The 21,381-nt window shown below is 37.6% G+C and overlaps 1 protein-coding gene across 1 annotated transcript in view; it reads right to left on the bottom strand.

The window, feature by feature from the left end:
- The window catches only part of fbxo41 (F-box protein 41), a 106,258-nt gene that overhangs the window by 20,872 nt on the left and 64,005 nt on the right, over nt 1–21,381 (bottom strand). The window contains exons 5-6 of the mRNA XM_057843441.1: nt 13,174–13,247; nt 4,073–4,458 (exon numbers count right to left, since the gene is read on the bottom strand). Coding sequence (XP_057699424.1) covers nt 4,073–4,458; nt 13,174–13,247 — 460 coding nt within the window. The remainder of the gene's footprint in view (nt 1–4,072; nt 4,459–13,173; nt 13,248–21,381) is intronic.

Genomic DNA, 21,381 nt, shown 5'->3' on the forward strand with positions numbered 1-21,381 from the left:
AACACATGCATTGAAAACTAGGTGCGTTAGTAAACAGTCGCCATCTTAAAGCAGGAGACTTCCCTTGTAGGCTGTTGTAGTGAACCTTCCAAGCGAACCTAATTACCTTTTTATCTAAAATACTCCTAAATCGGCAAAATCTTGACTTGAATCTATCTTCAAAACAGTTTTAAAACTTTCACATGTCAAAAGTAGACAGAAGGGAAATTATGGAATAACGGGAGCAATTTTAACAACTTTAACAGTTGTTTCGCAAAATTTAATTAACTGAATGTAGTTTAAAGATGTTGATACAGAATGGGGACTTGAGTAGTTTATTTACTGTTTTAAAATGTTAACTTGAAACTGAAATAGTCGTTTATTTAAACCTGAGAGGCTTTTTATACAATTTTTGTAACTAATGCACGAAACATTAAAAGCATCTAATAGCTTGGAGGATTTGTGGGATTTTCCACTGACAGTTTACAATATTATTTGCACGTTTTACTGACTGACTATGCCATTTCTGTTTGTTATTTATAATCTTTTTTTGTTTGTCACTGAATTAACAGGTCAGTTTCTTGTTACCAACCATTGTGTGTTATTCAAACTCACCTAATTCAGCTGGCTAGTTGTTATCAAGAGTACTAAAACACTTTTCAACATGAGTCTGACAACTAAGTAAGAAGGCTAAATAACTTTAAACTTTAATACATGCTCAGATAGGCCGGTATCGGTATCGGCCAGTATCGGTATCGGATCGGAAGTGCAAAACAATATCGATATCGGATCGGAAGTGCAAAAACCTGGATCGGGACATCCCTAAATGAAACATAAAAGAAACCAGTGTGACTGCAATGTTTATTTAAAGCCATTATGTTTAATAAAGGATACCGTACTTGTAGTAAGAAGATTGTAAAAAAAAATCAATAAAAATGTTAAATTGTGGAGAAAGGATTTGAATTTGAGATAGAGGAAAAACTAAGTCCAATTTTTCATTCCACACCCATAAGCTAGCTATTAAGAACTGTCAGACCTAAAACAAAACCTAAAATGTTTTTAGAACACTCAGTCTCAAGGTCTCACTTGTCTTGTTGTTGCTGTATTTATTCTTGTTATTCTTCTTTGTTGATGACCATAACTAATATTGCTATTCCTACATTTTTCTTGGACAGATCAGGATGAAATTTGGCAGGTATAGTCTAGGGATGTATACGCATTGATCCTCGGAGCCTGATTTATGATTTTTGTTTGCCTGATTAATAAATTGCAGACTTATTGTTGGATATATGTTCCAGCTCCCGAGTTAGCCAGTAGAGGGCATGTGTGCTTATCATGTCTCTGGGCTGATGAGACATTTAGGGAGAGAGCGGTCGTAGGTCATCTCAATTTTTTTTTTCCCCCAAAATTTTGTTTACAGTTTTACAGAATCAGTAGTACATACAGTGTTGCTTATAATGTAAATGCAAGTAAATTTAGACACTGATTTAGCACACACATTTTGATAGTTTGGATTGAAAACACAGTATATCTTTGTGAGCGCATTCCTAGAACCTTTCTGACATGCTTCATATTTTTAGTCCAGGCTTATAGTCATTTTATTCATATAATTTGCCAGTGTGTCGTATGTAGCAGATTGAGCTGAATTTGTAACGGATGTACAGACACTGTCTATAGGTGTGAAGGTATTCATTTGCAGTGTGATTCCAACAGCTTTGTGTGTGTGCAGCTTGGAAAGAGGAGCAAAAATAAGCATCAGCGTTGATGGGAGATCGCTCGGAGGTGACTCATTTTCGTCTTTGGCCTCCAAGGCCGTCTGCTCCAAACCATCAGGCCTGCTAACCACCGCTGACACTCTCACTTCCACACACACATGAAACACGCACACACACCGCCTACACTCATGACTTCCAAATGAACTAAAAAAAAAAAAAAAAAAAAACTACGTTATATGCTAAGGAAAGAAAATTGCACAGCACATGCGATTATAGATAACATCTGATGAAGCCATCTCCCAGTAAAAAAAACTATGACAGAGCTTCATATTCCAATACAGTCGATCATTTTTAGTTACGATATACACATTGAAAGTTTTGAAATGAACACATCCTGGTTGACTGTACCACACAGATAGATGTGGGATGCTGAAGACATTTAATAGGTGTGACTGTCTTTCAATAGGATGTGCATTTATTATGTTTTGCCAAGATGCATGAACAGCATTAGGTGAATATACACATAAAAATAAAACAAAGTGAAAAAAAATAACATTATATTACAAATTAATAATAATGATAATAAATCAAACACATAAATAAGAAAAATAATGTAACGATAATATCAAACAACTAAATGTTAGAAAGAGGAGGAATACCTATAGATACTTGCATTCTGAATGAAATCAGTGACAGTTGATGGCAATTGGCCAGAAAAGGTTATAGCTGATTATTGAAAAAAAAGGTTTGCTAAGTCATTACTAGTGATTAATAATGTAATATTAACTATACAATAATAATGTGATAACAATGCAAATACTCTGTTTTAAGTAGCAACGGTTTATTTACTACATAAGCTATTATCATTCATTAAAAAAAAAAAAAAAAAAAAAAAAAAAAAAAAAAAAAAAACATTTTATGAACAGCAACAGGTGGTTACACACATAGGCGGAGTTTGACTTTTGGGGCGGGAGGGGGGGGGGGGGGCACAATATGTTGATGACCCCAAAACGCAGTGTCAGCAATAAAATTAACTTACAAGAATATTTAAAATAATAAGTTGACAATGAGCTTTTTTTGTTTCCCATCACTCTTAAGGGGAATTCTAAATCAGGCTGCTTAGGCAATACTTTTCGCCAAGATCGTCATCCATTGAATGATGATGATTGAATTTGGTATGCCCACCGGAGTCGTGCCAATGCAGTTACCCAAATCAAAAATTGTATCCCCTAGGCGGAGCCATATGGAGGTAGATTTTGGTCTTTATAATTCCATCAAAAAAAGTTGCTTCAATCAAAATATTTGTTTTCAACCCAAAAAAAAAAATCAGTCACAAAAAATGTGGTTGAATGCAAAAATAAATTTGAAACTTAAAACTAAAAAAAAAAAAATGCATGTGAAAGCTATTTTTCTTCAATTCATTAACTTTTTGATTGAAGTAATGTTGATTTGTGGTTGGGCCACATTTTGGCTAGGACATTTTTCTCTTTATTATTCAATCAACAAATAAGTTGCTTCAAAAAATATATAGATTTTCAAAAAGAAAAATTACTTCAATCCCAGAAAAAAAAAAAAAAAAAGGAACATTTTTAATCGTAGAAAAAAGTTTTTGAATGCGAAAAAATATTTGAGATTGAAAAATTTGCATTTGAACACTTAATTTTTCATTAAAAAAGTTTTCTTTGATTGGACCAATCCTTATTGTGTTTGGGCCATATTATGATTAAGACATTTGTGTCTAAATTATTCAATCCCCCAAAAAGTTGCTTCAATCAAAAAAAAAAAAAAAAAAAAAAGTATTTTCAATCAAAGAAAAATATCATTATTTTTTTTCTAATATATATATATATATATATATATATATATATATATATATATATATATATATATATATATATATATATATATATATATATATTTTTTTTTTAATTATAAGCAAAGCAAATGACTGTCTAAGGTGCTTGAAAAATAATTTCGACCCATTATATAAATTTTTTTTTGTTCATTTCATTCATTTGTTGCAGTTTTATTGCTTTACAACTTTTATATAAATATAGGAAAGTCAAATACATGCAATGACATTTTTCGGCCACCAGGGGGTCCTGGCCCCCCCTTAAAATCCACTTATGGTAACACAGGTCATTTGTACCTTTGGCTATCTGTTGGAGAAGGATTTCATTGTTTTGCCTCTCACAATATATCATTGGCAAAAACAGAAAAATTAAGATACATTATAATCAGAACAGAAATATTTGGGGGGATTAAGTGAAGTTGGGTAATCTATCATTGTGCTATGGTTTTGAATCAACTGGGAAATTCTAATGAGGATTTCCTGACTATGAGATGGTATTAAAGTCAAGCCCTTAAAGAGCTTTTACCTGAATTTGATCGATAGCCAGATCGTCCATGGTAAGGATAGGGGGTGCTAGACTGCTGCACTTCCGCCACTGCCCTTCTCTCCTGCTCCCACATGTCCACTTCAGACTCTGTGGTCCGAGAGCCCACGTCGGACACGTCTCCCTCCTCACCCTCGGTGCTGTTCCTGTAAGGCCGCCGTTGCCAGTTCTGGATGGCCTGTTTGCGCAGACCCCAGTTCCTCCCCCCTCTGCTACATCCCGGGGAGCGCTCGTAAGCCGCCTCATTCAGGCGGCACTGCATGTGGTAGTACTGAGCCTCGGAGCAATCTTCCAACGGGTGCATCTCCACACTGTCGCTATCGTATCCGCCGGATCCCTGTGACACCGACTTGATCCGACCCGATGCACTAAAATGACAAGCTAAATAGTTAGATGAGACAAGTAACAATGAGGCAAAACATTTTTTGGGGCTGTTGAGTGAAGTCTGACAGCTGTTTTCAAATAAATCTTGGTTGCGTAATCCCAAACTGATATCATGTCTTTGGCTTTCTCATGTCGAGTCAAGGGTGTAGGTTTGCATTGGGACGGTAGGGACATAACACTACCAACTTTTCAGGATGCTGAAATTGTCCTCACCAACTTTTAAGCAACCTTATTTACATTATATAATGACTTCAGCTATATGGGCAATTTAGATTCTCTTCCCATATGTTGTAAGGATAGAACTGACCCTACCAGGAGTGGGAACCTCTTGGAACCTCACGATACGATACGATTTGCGATACAAAGCTCACGATAACGATGATCTGACGATATGGCGATACAACCATTATTGATACATTGCTCAGGAAATCATTCTAGGATATTCTATAAACAACTAATAAACAGAAAAACAAGCTTCTGCTGTGAATTGGAATGAATCATCACTAGTAGACGTCCAATCCACTGGGAGGGTGGCAGCGAGTTCATTTGCTGACATCCCTCCCACTTCAAAAGGATTGAACGTCTATGGCCTTCAGTGGCAGCCAGCGCCAGGCAATAAGGTATATTTGGGCCATTTAAGGTCATTTGCCTGTTGATTTTCAGTTACTTCCTGTTGATTTTGAGGTATTTTATGGGTCACTTCCTGTTCTGTAACTCAAAATAAATAGGAAGTGAGATGTGAGATGCAGATCATTCACAGTCACTCTGTCCGATTTTCAGGGCATTTACTGGTCAATTGCTGTTCATTTTAGGGCATTTACGGGTTATTTCCTGTTGCATTTGAGTCATTGCCTAGGTATTTTATGGGTCACTTCCTATTTATTTTGAGTTACAGAACAGGAACATAACACATAATGAAAATAATTCACTTAACAATGGTAGGGTCTAGGGGTGTGACAAAATATCGAAATGGTGATATATCGTGATACTTTGTTTCCTAAAAGGTTATCGATATGCTCCTGCCAAGAATCAAGATATCGTTTTAAAAAGGTGACAATGTCTAAAAAAAAAAAAAATAAAAATAAAAAGGAACCAACAATTTGCTACCAAAATCTTCCATCATAGTGTCTGAGTTAACTCTAAGGCTGCATTGCAGTGCTCGACGCCCCATTCCATTTAGACTGGGAACGTTCGTTCATTCGAAACCAGATCATTCACAGTCACTCTGTCCGATTTTCAGGGCAATTCAATTCAATTCAATTGCTGTTCATTTTAGGGCATTTACGGGTCAATTGCTGTTCATTTTAGGGCATTTACGGGTTATTTCCTGTTGCATTTGAGTCACTGCCTAGGTATTTTATGGGTCACTTCCTATTTATTTTGAGTTACAGAACAGGAACATAACACATAATGAAAATAATTCACTTAACAATGGTAGGGTCTAGGGGTGTGACAAAATATCGAAATGGTGATATATCGTGATACTTTGTTTCCTAAAAGGTTATCGATATGCTCCTGCCAAGAATCAAGATATCGTTTTTAAAAGGTGACAATGTCTAAAAAAAAAAAAAAATAAATAAAAAGGAACCAACAATTTGCTACCAAAATCTTCCATCATAGTGTCTGAGTTAACTCTAAGGCTGCATTGCAGTGCTCGACGCCCCATTCCATTTAGACTGGGAACGTTCGTTCATTCGAAACCAGATCATTCACAGTCACTCTGTCCGATTTTCAGGGCAATTCAATTCAATTCAATTGCTGTTCATTTTAGGGCATTTACGGGTCATTTCCTGTTGCATTTGAGTCACTGCCTAGGTATTTTATGGGTCACTTCCTATTTATTTTGAGTTACAGAACAGGAAGCGACCCATAAAATACCTAGGCAGTGACTCAAATGCAACAGGAAATGACCCGTAAATGCCCTAAAATGAACAGCAATTGACCAGTAAATGCCCTGAAAATTGGACAGAGTGACTGTGAATGATCTGGTTTCGAATGAACGAACGTTCCCAGTCTAAATGGAATGGGGCGTCGAGCACTGCAATGCAGCCTTAGAGTTAACTCAGACACTATGATGGAAGATTTTGGTAGCAAATTGTTGGTTCCTTTTTCTTTTTCTTTTTTTTTTTAGACATTGTCACCTTTTTAAAATGATATCTCGATTCTTGGCAGGAGCATATCGATAACCTTTTAGGAAACAAAGTATCACGACATATCACCATTTCGATATTTTGTCACACCCCTAGACCCTACCATTGCTAAGTGAATTATTTTCATTATGTGCGGACTTACATTTACCCACTTTCACTTGGTCTTATTAATGTCCCGTACACATGCAGGTTATGCTTTTATACCGTCCCTATCAATGTTGAGACCAAACCTACGCCTTTGTGATCAAGTATAAATTGGATGTATTTATACAGTATAACTAAGCATAAGTATACTGTATATAGGATGCTGTTGAAAACATGCTGTACCTAACAGATAGGGACTCTTTCAATATAAAACATCTAATACAGTATTACTATACCAGTGGTCTCCAAACTATTCCACATAGGGCCGCAGTGGGTGCAGGATTGTATTCCAACAAAACAAGATTACCTTTGCACCAATCTGGTGATTTACAAGTGTAATCAGTTGATTGCAGTCAGGTGCGACTTGTTTTAGCAGAAACCTCATTGGTTAAACTGTCTGTGCTCGATTGGTATGAACAAAAACCAGGACCCACAGCAGCCCTTGAGGACCGGTTTGGAGGCCCCTGTACTATACAGTCAGATATGTAAGAAACAGATGTGACCGCAATGCTTATTGAACAGTATTATATTATATATTATGTTTTTACAAAGGAAATGGCTACTGTAGTCATGTTTCCAAGTAGTTAACTCTCTCTAGAGTGTTCCAGGTTAGGACAATCATGCTTGATGCTCCAACAATAAACAGCCAGCATATTTTGCTTATCTGGAGTCAAGGCTGTGGAGAAAAGGCTTGATGTGCTAGAAAAAAAAGTGTCATGCCAATTTTAGTTCCAATAAGCATTAAGTCAATATCGAACTCAACAAAAATGTTTTTTTTTAATTGGTTCCCTGTGCAATCACAGTGGATGTTGGCAAGGGAAACCACCGATCTACACTGTGAAGTGGAAAAAATCAGGATGATTACACAGAAAAAAGAAAGAAAAAAAAAAAAAGAGTTCTATTAACTGATTTCTATAATTCAAAGGGTTCGTTACACGCTCTTATTTATGAAGACATATGCCACTCATGTCTGATGTTTGTCACATATCTGTCAGAATTTCCCTTGTGAAGACCCACCAAAATTATGTTGGATCAACAGTCTACCTTGTGCCAAAGGTTATCGGGATCGTAAATTCAGAGCGACTTTAACTCATCAGTTTGACAATGCGGCAGCTGTGTCTTCAAGGACACACCTTTAATGCATCCAGCTTGTCACAGAGCAGTCTAGCAAGAAAGTTTTGCACTGACATAAAAATCAAGATGTGCTTCTTTTACAACTTGGGCCTTTGTACATGGGTCTATAATCACATTAATGGTTTGAAGTCCTAAAATGTTGCAAAAAAATAGTACAGGGTCGGGCAGAGCAACTTGCTCATTTAAATTTGGCGCCCTGAAACGATGGTTGCCCTGAGGATGGATATTGATGGACTTATTTGAGAGGCTGGGGCTTAAAGTTTGGTTCTTAACGTTCGTTATTTATTTTCTGTTTATGTTTCAGGAACCCCAGTGAGCATCACGGAGTGGACGAAGTTGGAACTCACTTTCGCTGTTGAGGCATTTTTTTCAAGCAGTCGTGCAATCGTCGCAACACAGCGTGTATTCTGGAGACATTTCAATATTGCCCCCCCCCGGTCGTGTTCCTGGCCGGCAGTCGATTGTTTCCTGGGTAAACAACTTTAGGGAAACGGGTGATGTGAACAAAAAGAAACCTGGCCTATACGAACAGCAAGGTCACCCCAAAACATTGACTCGGTGAGAATCTGTTTTGAGTTCTCCCCGACGGTCTGCCCGCAAACACGCATCTGCTCTTGGGTTGTCTGCTCGTTCTGTGAGACGAATTCTCCATTAAGAATTGAAATTTCATCCCTACAAATTAGCTATGGTGCAGGAATTTCCACGCATTTTTATTGCTCGCTTGGAAAAAATGCCTCAACAGCGAAAGCGCGTTCTAACTTTGTCCACTCCATGATGCTCACTGGGGTTCCTAAAAAATAAACACAAAATACATAACGCATGTTAAGAACAAACCTTTAAGCCCCACCCTCTCAAATAAGTCCATCCCTACCATCCTTAAAGCAACCATCGCTTCAGGGCGGCAAATTTAAATAAGCAAGTTGCTCTGCCCCACCCTGTATTATGATACAAGATATTTTCCAAACATGAAAAAGAGAGTGTATTCTTTTACTAATTGGGCAACTGTTAAGGAATAATCTCTAATTCACTGTCAATGATGGTGATAAACAGCCAATGCATTTGAACTGGCACTGCCAGCTCTCCCAGTTCAAACAGCCAATGAACTAACTTTGTCTACAAATTTGGAATTCACAGCAAAGCATCCAGAGAAATTCCAACAACCCTCCATGTGAATGTAAAAGACGTTAAAACACGTCTTCGGCACACAAATAGATTAGGAAATACTACGTGCAGTATATGGAAACTATACACATCAAATAATTAATGGAGCAAAAATAGCAATCACTTGTGGTGTGAAATTGACGCAAACCGTCTTATGTCGCTTGTATAAATATCTGCTGAGGTCACCGAACAGTTGCACAGTTAATCCAAGACTAGGAGCTCATCACAGAGACAGAAGGCTGTCGGACCACCGCGTGTGTCGACGTGACTAACTCGTGGCCGGCAAGTGCGTGACGTCCCGACAGGAAACATTTGCACCCCACCTGGCCACTCAGTCGGACACCACACAAAGACTGGATGTGTGAAACAACACAGTAGATTCCCAAGATATCAGTTTGTACAGTCGCATTCTGAGCTAACGAAAGATGACAGGTGTTATTGAGACGGATAGAGCATAGCATCTCCTCGTAAATGACAGATGGAGATTCACGTGAAAAGGAAAAGTGACGTGCACTCTGTCTGACATCACATTTGCTCCGTACATAGCAAACAAAAATCTATATTTAAAAGTTGGATTTTTTTTCTCCTTACCAATAAGTGCAAGAAACTAATTTGATAGAAGAAAATATATATTATTCTTCACAAAAACAACAATATATATATATATATATATATATATATATATATATATATATATATATATATATATATATATATATATATATATATATATGTGTGTGTGTGTGTGTATAGTAATTAATAAAAATGATCATTTATTTAGAAAAAAATAAAACTTCAAAAAAAAAAAAAAAAAAAATGTAATAAATGATAAAAAATAAGCAGAAGACGACAAACATAAATTCAAATAAGAGTGGCCTGTGTGTATTTTGCTGTGGGATTTCTTTTGATTTTTTTTTTTTTTTTTTTTTTTTTTAATTTTGTCTTTATAAAGCAATAGCAAACTCACACAGCTTAGTAATAGCTGTCATTGGTAGCAATTCACCAATCACTTCTACCCCCTCCCAATTTAAATGGATTGGACCTCTATTGGCGTCTAGAGGTGATTTCAATAACAATTTACCTCTTTTACTAACTACCAAAATACATACTTTGTGCCCTGGGCTGGCAGTGAGTTAAGCTAATCATAACTTTTGAATAAATGTCCTCAAGGGCGTAGGTTTGGACTCAACATTGGTAGGGACGATATAATAGCATAACCTGCATGTACACTTTTTGCTGGGGACGCGACATTAATAAGACCAAACAGATCGGGTGAATGGGGGTCAGGGTTACATTTCGCACGAATAAAAACCTAATCAATCGATATGCTAAATAATCAATGCAAAATATATCTGTATTGACTTTATACTAACTTTAATATGTATCAGTTCAGGTGATACACTGTTCCATTCAAACCTTTGTTTTCAAAAACTACTAAAGAAACCGTTTGAAAACTTCCACAATAAATTTCTGGATTTAATTAGCAAATTTATATATATTTCAATATTTGAACATAACTTAAATCATACTAAAATACAAAATAAATACAAACTTGTTAATAATCTCTTAACTATCCAGGAATGCAAAAAATGAACATTTGTCTTAAGTCCACTCAACATTGTTGAGAAATTATAACATATATGATATATAAATATATAATATAAAAATATATAAATTAAATATAACTGAAAAAAACCTCTTGTTCCGGGAATAACAAAAATAAAAATTCAACCTTCCTTCAAGTTAGACACTATTGCTTTTGTACACAAGCACAGCCAAACTCAACAAAAAAGTAAAGCTCCTTTGGGCTGCTTTAAAACCACATAAATCAAATTAAAATGAAAATTGGGGCAAAAGGGATAAACCTCGGTTCACTATATTTCTCTCAATTTAATTAACATCAACTTAACGTTAGGAGGAATTACATACAGGGGGGACACCTCTCTCCAAGCAGCTTCCTACTCAAGATTTGCAGGTCAGCAAATTCACACAGTTTATTGTTATGCTAACGCTGATACAGGTCAGACTTTCAGTAGCAAAATTAGTGGTGTGTTCCCCACCTACACAACATTGACGTCTTTTTACATTAAATGCAGTGGTTGCAACTGCTGCTAGTTGAAAAAAAACTTTTAATATCCCCCTTCGAAGGGGGGGGGGGGTGGAGGCGGCATGGGGCTGGGAGTGCGTGTGGGGATGAAAAAGTGGTACCTGTAATTGTAAGTCTGAACATAATGAAAGTAATTCACCTCATAATGGTAGGGTCAATTCTAACCTTACAACATATGGGGAGACAATCTAAATTACATATACAGTGCCTTGCAAAAGTATTCGGCCCCCTTGAACCTTGCAACCTTTCGCCACATTTCAGGCTTCAAACATAAAGATATAAAATTTTAATTTTTTGTCAAGAATCAACAACAATTGGGACACAATCGTGAAGTGGAACAAAATTTACTGGATAATTTAAACTTTTTTAACAAATAAAAAACTGAAAAGTGGGGCGTGCACTTGGGGTATGTTTCTATCAGTTTTGCACATCGAGAGATTGACATTCTTGCCCATTCTTCCTTGCAAAACAGCTCGAGCTCAGTGAGGTTGGATGGAGAGTGTTTGTGAACAGCAGTCTTCAGCTCTTTCCACATATTCTCGATTGGATTCAGGTCTGGACTTTGACTTGGCCATTCTAACACCTGGATACGTTTATTTTTGAACCATTCCATTGTAGATTTGGCTTTATGTTTTGGATCATTGTCCTTTTGGAAGATAAATCTCCGTCCCAGTCTCAGGTCTTGTGCAGATACCAACAGGTTTTCTTCCAGAATGTTCCTGTATTTGGCTGCATCCATCTTCCCGTCAATTTTAACCATCTTCCCTGTCCCTGCTGAAGAAAAGCAGGCCCAAACCATGATGCTGCCACCACCATGTTTGACAGTGGGGATGGTGTGTTCAGGGTGATGAGCTGTGTTGCTTTTACGCCAAACATATCGTTTTGCATTGTGGCCAAAAAGTTCAATTTTGGTTTCATCTGACCAGAGCACCTTCTTCCACATGTTTGGTGTGTCTCCCAGGTGGCTTGTGGCAAACTTTAAACAAGACTTTTTATGGATATCTTTGAGAAATGGCTTTCTTCTTGCCACTCTTCCATAAAGGCCAGATTTGTGCAGTGTACGACTGATTGTTGTCCTATGGACAGACTCTCCCACCTCAGCTGTAGATCTCTGCAGTTCATCCAGAGTGATCATGGGCCTCTTGGCTGCATCTCTGATCAGTTTTCTCCTTGTTTGAGAAGAAAGTTTGGAAGGACGGCCGGGTCTTGGTAGATTTGCAGTGGTCTGATGCTCCTTCCATTTCAATATGATGGCTTGCACAGTGCTCCTTGAGATGTTTAAAGCTTGGGAAATCTTTTTGTATCCAAATCCGGCTTTAAACTTCTCCACAACAGTATCTCGGACCTGCCTGGTGTGTTCCTTGGTTTTCATCATGCTCTCTGCACTTTAAACAGAACCCTGAGACTATCATAGAGCAGGTGCATTTATACGGAGACTTGATTACACACAGGTGGATTCTATTTATCATCATCGGTCATTTAGGACAACATTGGACCATTCAGAGATCCTCACTGAACTTCTGGAGTGAGTTTGCTCCACTGAAAGTAAAGGGGCCGAATAATATTGCACGCCCCACTTTTCAGTTTTTTATTTGTTAAAAAAGTTTAAATTATCCAATAAATGTTGTTCCACTTCACGAATGTGTCCCACTTGTTGTTGAGTCTTGACAAAAAAATGAAATTTCATATCTTTATGTTTGAAGCCTGAAATGTGGCGAAAGGTTGCAAGATTCAATCGGGCCGAATACTTTTGCAAGGCACTGTATAACTGAAGTCATTATATAATGCAAATAAGGTTACTTAAAAGTTGGTGGCGACAATTTGAACATCCTGAAAAGTTGGTAGTGTTATGTCCCTGCCGTCTCGATGCAAACCGACTCCCTTGGATGTCCCTGAAAAGATTAAAGCCACTCATAAACAAATATGACAACATAACTTTTTTTTAGGTGGTGGTGGGTAAAATAAAAGTCCCTTTTTCAGGAAAAATAGAAGGCTGCACTTACCCTGTGCTGGGGGAGGAACGTCGTTCAGATGCTTGGTAGATACCTCTTGTGCTTCCAGAGATGCTGGAGTTTCTCTGCAGACAAACATCAAAATGCTCATTTTGCAGTAAACAAAAAAAGTTATATTAATAACCCAGCAGAGTGTATTTGTTCATGTCGACCTGTGCTCATGCATGTTGGACTGTGTGTGGGCAAGAGACACCTTTTATGCTCCTGCTGTGTCTCTAATTGCTTCCCCTGTGGCTCAAAGGCTTTAAATACAACTAAACATGAGAGAAAAAAAACATACTTTTGCATGATAATGAACAGCAGACCCATTTGCAGTTTTCTCACATAACATATTGGATGTAATATCTGTCTTATGTATAATAAACACAAACGTACATTTGCATAATCGCAAGAGAATCGTGATTATGTCAATTAATGTGTACTGGAGCCTTGGATGAGAACTGACCTGAAGATGGCGCTTCAGGAGCATGAGTGCAGTGTGAAGAAGGCTTCATCAAAAAGACTATTTAACCAAAAAAAAAAAAAAAAACAACAACAACCTGACCTTCACACCCGTTTGCCCGAAGCTGTTTATGTGTTGTTCGAGATTTTGAAATCAGATCTTTGGTACAGTACGCAAATGGGATAAGCTGCCAAATGCAACAACGTGCAAGCTTTACAAAAAATGAATAAACAAAAAAAGAAAAAAACTGTTCTCTGAATGTGTATGCAAAGCAGGTCGAAGCTTTTATTACATGAAATGTAATCTTAAATATGTAAGTTACACTTCAAATTCTCAAGTGGTGACCTTACTTAATGGAATCTACTGTAAAGGAAGAAAGGCATAACAAAGTCTGCATTCACAAATGATAACTAACCTTTTACTGAGGTATTAGGCTATCAATATGTTTATCACTGTGGAACTACACTGCATCAAAATGAGAGCCCTCTCAAGAAAATTGCAAGGTCATCGTTTAAATGGCATCAGCCAACAACAAAAAGTACGTGTGTAACAGAATATTAAATGCTCAGACAATTCTGATTCTCAAACTTTTTACATCAATTACTGCCTTCACAAATACACAGAAATGAATCCATCTGTGAACGAATGTTCATTCGATGCCAGCCCCCCCAAATCAAATGGATTAGACAATTATTAGTGACAAAATAATTTATCATCATCGTGAATGGCAATGAAAGACTTAAGTCTAACACTATGCACACTTAAAATCAGTCAAAAGCAGTTGTAAAATGTTAAAAGCCAATGTACTGGACTTAAAAGTTCCTTACAAAGTAATTTTGTTGAAGAAATTTACTGTACTTTACTATTTGTATTTACTGAAAAGAAAAAAAGTTAAAATTAAAAGCCAGTTACGTCACAACACTCCACCAAGTGCTGCCCCAATCCATTATGTATAATACAAATGATGCTCCAAATCTGCTTTCCAAATGCATCCTCCTTTTCACGTATTTTCATACGATACACCCCTACTTTGAGCACTGCCAGATCCCAGATTGCTTTGTGTGCTGCTGCGAGAGGTCAGCTTAAATGGCTTAATCTATCTGCGACAAGACATATGAATAAATTTAAGTTCTGTATTGAAATTTCACATTTTTACTGTAGGGTTTTACTTCTTTGACCCAACTGAAAGTAACACATGAAATTTTTCCTGCAGTATGATAGCTTTATTCTCTTCTCAAATAATTATTTTATACTTGTAAAATTATTACCCCCCCCCCCCCCACACACACACACACACTATTAGGCATTATACTTTTTAAAAATTGGGGAAAATTTTAGTTTAATTTTTGTAAATTTATACAATTAAAAAATATGTGCTCTCAAATATGAAATTTCCTTGAAAAATTTATCTTCTTTTTGTTTTAAAATGTTTTACTTGATTTCTGTAAATTCATAGAAAGAAAAGCTCATCACTTTTGTTTTTGTAAAACACAAGCGACTTTCTTCATTGTATGATTTATTTAATATTATTGCGGTAAATATTTATTCATGCAAAATTTAAATCCCCCAAATTTTAATCTGAACAATTGAAAAATTGTCCTCAACTCTAATAATTTATTCAGAATATATATGGCGGAAAACACTCAGGTGACTTGAAGTTCCTCTCTGAAGAGTTCCCCCAATTTGGCCAAATTTCAAAATTGTCCGATATGCATATATGATACATCATTGGAAAGCTTAAAATCTCAATTTTCTGGGGGAAGAAAAGTTTTGAACAGGATGGCATTTAATTTTTAAAAAAATTTTAAACAGCAAACGCATGACACGTCATGACTTTAACGAGATATTAACGCGTACTTACCTTGTTTCGATCCAAACCTCCATGTAGCATGTATTACTGAGTGTCAAGACACAGCTGTGAATGGCCATAGCTGGATTTTTGGGGGATTTTATGGGTGAAACATGGTCATATAACAAGGGTCGCGATGCAGAAATCGCAGACATCAAGGAGTAGTCGAGATTTTTTTTTTTCATTAATTTACCTTTTTAACCGTTTTTTTTCTCCAATTTTTCTTTGATTGGATCGATTAGCTATCTGCTAACATATCGGAAAAAATATGAAAGAAACAAACAAAAAATGCAATTAAGCGATAGTTATGAGGTAAATATCCGTGACATTTTTACAGACGCCATTTTTTTTCATTGTGACGTAATTTGTTTAAAAGTTTAAAATATGCGAGTGAATACTTTTTTAAAGTCGTTTTTTTAAACGAAATATTAGACACCAATTAATGATTCTAAGCTAAAAATGACAGACATTTTGAATAATAAATGTAACTAATTACCTTCGTTTTATGGCTGGGTTGAAACAAAAGCGGTTGCGCGATGTCTGTAAAAGGGGGTTTTCAGGGTAAAATGGGCAAATTAAAAATAGTTCGGGGACTTCATGCGCCATGAATCTGCTATGGCAGCATATAGACATTTTGCTCTATCAAACACAACAGTTGTTTTAAAGTAAAATACATCAGTTTCTTTTAAAGAGGAGTGGTAGAGCAGAAACGGCTTTTTCTATCTTGTCTGTGTTTCCCGCCATTTATATATATGTTTTTAAAGAAATGCATCATCTGTACATTGTTGTCTTTTTAAACTAAGAATACTTGCGGCTGCTATTACATTTCTTTTCGAACCAGAGTCATCTGTGTGTGGGTGTGTGTCGCTTGGTGACTTCTCTGGGCTTCCCTTTTTGCAGTAACAACCAACCGATGACTCAAATTTTCTTCTTTACATCAGATGTCTACATAACACTTGAGGTAGTTCCATGCTTTTTGTATAAATAGCACAGATAGTGAATAGAGGAAAAAACAATCCGACCCAGAATTTGTCTACCTTCTAAGGAAAAACCTGGAGTCCCTTTATCACTCCCTGTAAAAGGCGCTTTTTTAAAATGCCTTTTCCATGTTTTTTTTTTTTTTTTTTTTTAAATATACAAAGGTACCTTGACATTAGATAGCTTCGACACACGATTTTTTCGATATCTGACGTAAAATTTTACTCGCCATTTGTTTCTACAGGCGACGAAATGCTTGAAATATGACAATTTATGACAGTGCTGCAGTTTCTTTGTTTTCCCGCAAAATGGATTCATGGCGGATTTGCTTGTGAGAGAAGTAAACATGGGTTCCTCGAAGGTTAGTGCAGATGGTAAAAAAATGAAAAAAGTGACACTGAAATGGAGATGGAAATGATTAAAAAAAATATGAGCGCGGTGTGCGCGTCCGTGAACTGGTTCAACAATACGGCCATAGAATGATCTCAACAGTCCTCCTCTGACCTCCGTTCGCCAGTCTCCATAATTTAAGGTGACAAATATTATTGTGGTCACATCGCCAAAGAAATCACCAGCTTTGTAAGGTTGTTAATCATTTATTTCATAACCTATGCAACATAACATGCCTCCTGTAATAATTTCGCAGCATTCTTTACACACAAAGTACTAAAGATTAGACAGGCTGTGTGCAACTCCGGATTAACAAATGTTACACTAAACACCTCCCAAAATGTCCCCCACGTCAATCTTAGACAGTTTAGCCTCCTGGACTATGCCACTTTAACAGAAATTGTGTCGAAGTTAAAGCCCACAACATGCTGCCTTGACATCCTTCCTTCAAACTTTTTCAAAACTGTTTTTCATTGCATAGCCCCAGACATACTTCAGATTATAAATACTTCCCTCCAAACAGGAGAGTTTCCTCAGACTTTAAAAACTGCAGTAATAAAACCTCTCCTAAAAAAACCTAATCTGGATGCCTCAACCATTAGTAATTACAGGCCAATATCAAATCTGACATTCCTGGGGAAAATTATCGAAAGGGCTGTGTTTGAACAGATCCAGACTTTTATGATGCAAAACAATCTTTTTAACTCATTTCAGTCTGGATTTCGGCCACAACACAGCACCGAGACCGTGCTTATCAAAGTCCTAAATGATATTCGTCGGAATACCGATGCAGGCAAATCATCTGTTCTGCTACTATTGGATCTCAGCGCCGCATTTGACACGGTTGATCACAACATACTACTCAGCAGATTGGAACAGTGGGTAGGGTTTACTGACACTATTCTTCAGTGGTTCACATCCTATTTACATGATAGAGATTTCTTTGTGTCAATTGGAAACTATCAGTCAGAACGAACCAAATTCACGTGTGGAGTCCCTCAAGGGTCAATTCTTGGACCACTCTTATTTAACATCTATATGCTTCCGTTAGCTCAGATAATGGAACAGTATGATATCTCCTATCACGCCTATGCAGATGACACACAACTGTACATTTCTGTGTCCCCACATGATTATAGTCCCTTAGTCTCCCTGAGTAAATGCATTCGTCAAATCAATGAATGGATGTGCCAGAATTTTCTCCAGTTAAATGTAGAGAAGACAGAGGTGATCATTTTTGGGCCAAAAAAGGAAAGGTCAAAGATAAGCAGCCAACTTAGCACAATGTCACTAACAGCTACAAATCAAGTCAGAAACCTTGGCGTAATTATTGACTCAGACCTAAAATTTGATAGCCATCTAAAGTCCGTCACTAAATCCGCTTATTACCACCTAAAAAATATAACCAGAATTAAGGGGCTTCTGACTCAACAAGACATGGAAAAACTTATGCATGCATTCATTTTCAGCAGATTGGACTACTGCAACGGTATATTTACAGGTCTTGATAAAAAATCAGTCAGGAAGCTGCAGCTAGTACAGAATGCTGCAGCCAGAGTCCTCACAAATACAAGGAAGCTGGACCACATTACACCGGTTTTGAAATCGCTACACTGGCTTCCAGTGAGTCAAAGGATAGACTATAAAATACTACTGCTCGTCTACAAAACACTTAATGGCCTTGGACCAAAATACATGCTTGACTTGTTAGATTCCTATGAGACATCTAGACCCCTAAGGTCGTCTGGAACGGGTCTTCTGCATGTTCCAAGAACAAGAACCAAGAGGGGTGAGGCAGCATTTAGTTATTATGCTCCTCACCTCTGGAACAAGTTACCCGAACGTCTGAAGTATGCTCAAACTGTTAGCTCCTTTAAATCAGGGCTAAAAACGCTTTTGTTTGGCACTGCATATCCATAACTGTCTATATATTTCAACCTACCTGCCTTCTATTCCTATTGTGCTTATCTCCATTGCTGATTTCAATGATTATTAGTAGTAGTAGTTTTTGCTTTATTTTTATTTTTGTTTTATTTTTATCTATTTATTTTTATTCTGTGATTAGATGTGATCATTTGTCTTGGTTTTTACGTTGTGTTGATTTAAATGTGATTTTTATGGTCTTCATGTGATGTAAAGCACTTTGAATTGCCTTGTGTTGAATTGTGCTATATAAATAAATTTGCCTTGCCTTGCCTTACTGTCCACTGCAGTTGACGCCAAGTCCCCAACAAAACATAAAACAGAAAGTAAAATCTCTACCGCACTCTCTAGCTCACTGTCATGTCAGCCACGCGGTGCGTTCAGGTACAGCACGCAAAACACATCAGCCACATTCGAACCTGATTCATTCATTATTATAGGAATTAAAGTTGCACCGATACCGATACCAGTATCGGCAGGGGGCGCCGATCCGGCCTGAATGTGTGGTATCGGTATCGACGAGTACCAACATTTAGGGCGCCGATACCATCTACTGGCGTCACTTGAGCGCAAATGAACTGTCTTCCCCACCTGAGCTAACCTCCCAAATCCCGATGCATGACATCTGTATGTTTTTGTCTCGAATTTACCAAACGAAAATAACATCTTCGTCTTCAATATTCAGGATGTTCACTACAATGCATATCCGCGATGTTACGCTGCTTTTCTAACATGGCATTCACAAACGATTAGCATGCGTAAGCTAACGCCCGCTGTTCGAGTGCCTATGGGATCAGAAAGGTTAAGACCATGAGAGACAAGCAAACTCATGGTTTCATGATGAACAATGAGTGGCAAATTAAGAGCGCGTACTTCAAACTCGTCCTGTTTATGAAAGTCAATTCTCATATGCTGGTGCTGTGCAGTAATGAGCAGAAGTGACTTCTGTGGGCAGAAAACACTCAAGCGGCGCAGCGCGCACACTAGATATCATCAGATAGCAACCTAGATGTCCTATGATAGATCCCATGCTAACTCTCGCGCGCACACACTAGATATCATCAAAGAGCAACCTATATGTGCTACATTAGATCCCATGCCATTAGCTGCGTGAGCCCAGAGCGACGCCATATTGTCCACTGATGAATTAGATACCGCCATGACTGAATGGAAGTTAAGCAGGCCAAATCAATCCATACCAGTGACTATAGATAATGCTGCAAATACTGTTAATTCAGCACATGTTACAGATGGACTCGGACCACAAATAGGATGTTTTGCTTATATGGTAAATATACAGTGCCTTGCAAAAGTATTCGGCCCCATTGAATCTTGCAACCTTTCGCCACATTTCAGGCTTCAAACATAAAGATATGAAATTTAATTTTTTTGTCAAGAATCAACAACAAGTGGGACACAATCGTGAAGTGGAACAACATTTATTGGATAATTTAAACTTTTTTAACAAATAAAAAACTGAAAAGTGGGGCGTGTAATATTATTCGGCCCCTTTACTTTCAGTGCAGCAAACTCACTCCAGAAGTTCAGTGAGGATCTCTGAATGATCCAATGTTGTCCTAAATGACCGATGATGATAAATAGAATCCACCTGTGTGTAATCAAGTCTCCGTATAAATGCCCCTGCTCTGTGATAGTCTCAGGGTTCTGTTTAAAGTGCAGAGAGCATTATGAAAACCAAGGAACACACCAGGCAGGTCCGAGATACTGTTGTGGAGAAGTTTAAAGCCGGATTTGGATACAAAAAGATTTCCCAAGCTTTAAACATCTCAAGGAGCACTGTGCAAGCCATCATATTGAAATGGAAGGAGCATCAGACCACTGCAAATCTACCAAGACCCGGCCGTCCTTCCAAACTTTCTTCTAAAACAAGGAGAAAACTGATCAGAGATGCAGCCAAGAGGCCCATGATCACTCTGGATGAACTGCAGAGATCTACAACTGAGGTGGGAGAGTCTGTCCTTAGGACAGCAATCAGTCGTACACTGCACAAATCTGGCCTTTATGGAAGAGTGGCAAGAAGAAAGCCATTTCTCAAAGATATCCATAAAAAGTCTTGTTTAAAGTTTGCCACAAGCCACCTGGGAGACACACCAAACATGTGGAAGAAGGTGCTCTGGTCAGATGAAACCAAAATTGAACTTTTTGGCCACAATGCAAAACGATATGTTTGGCGTAAAAGCAACACAGCTCATCACCCTGAACACACCATCCCCACTGTCAAACATGGTGGTGGCAGCATCATGGTTTTGGCCTGCTTTTCTTCAGCAGGGACAGGGAAGATGGTTAAAATTGACGGGAAGATGGATGCAGCCAAATACAGGAACATTCTGGAAGAAAACCTGTTGGTATCTGCACAAGACCTGAGATTGGGACGGAGATTTATCTTCCAACAGGACAATGATCCAAAACATAAAGCCAAATCTACAATGGAATGGTTAAAAAATAAACGTATCCAGGTGTTAGAATGGCCAAGTCAAAGTCCAGACCTGAATCCAATCGAGAATCTGTGGAAAGAGCTGAAGACTGCTGTTCACAAACACTCTCCATCCAACCTCACTGAGCTCGAGCTGTTTTGCAAGGAAGAATGGGCAAGAAT

Source organism: Corythoichthys intestinalis, chromosome 8 (genome assembly GCF_030265065.1).
Source record: "Corythoichthys intestinalis isolate RoL2023-P3 chromosome 8, ASM3026506v1, whole genome shotgun sequence".
NCBI classification, from domain to species: Eukaryota; Metazoa; Chordata; class Actinopteri; order Syngnathiformes; family Syngnathidae; genus Corythoichthys; species Corythoichthys intestinalis.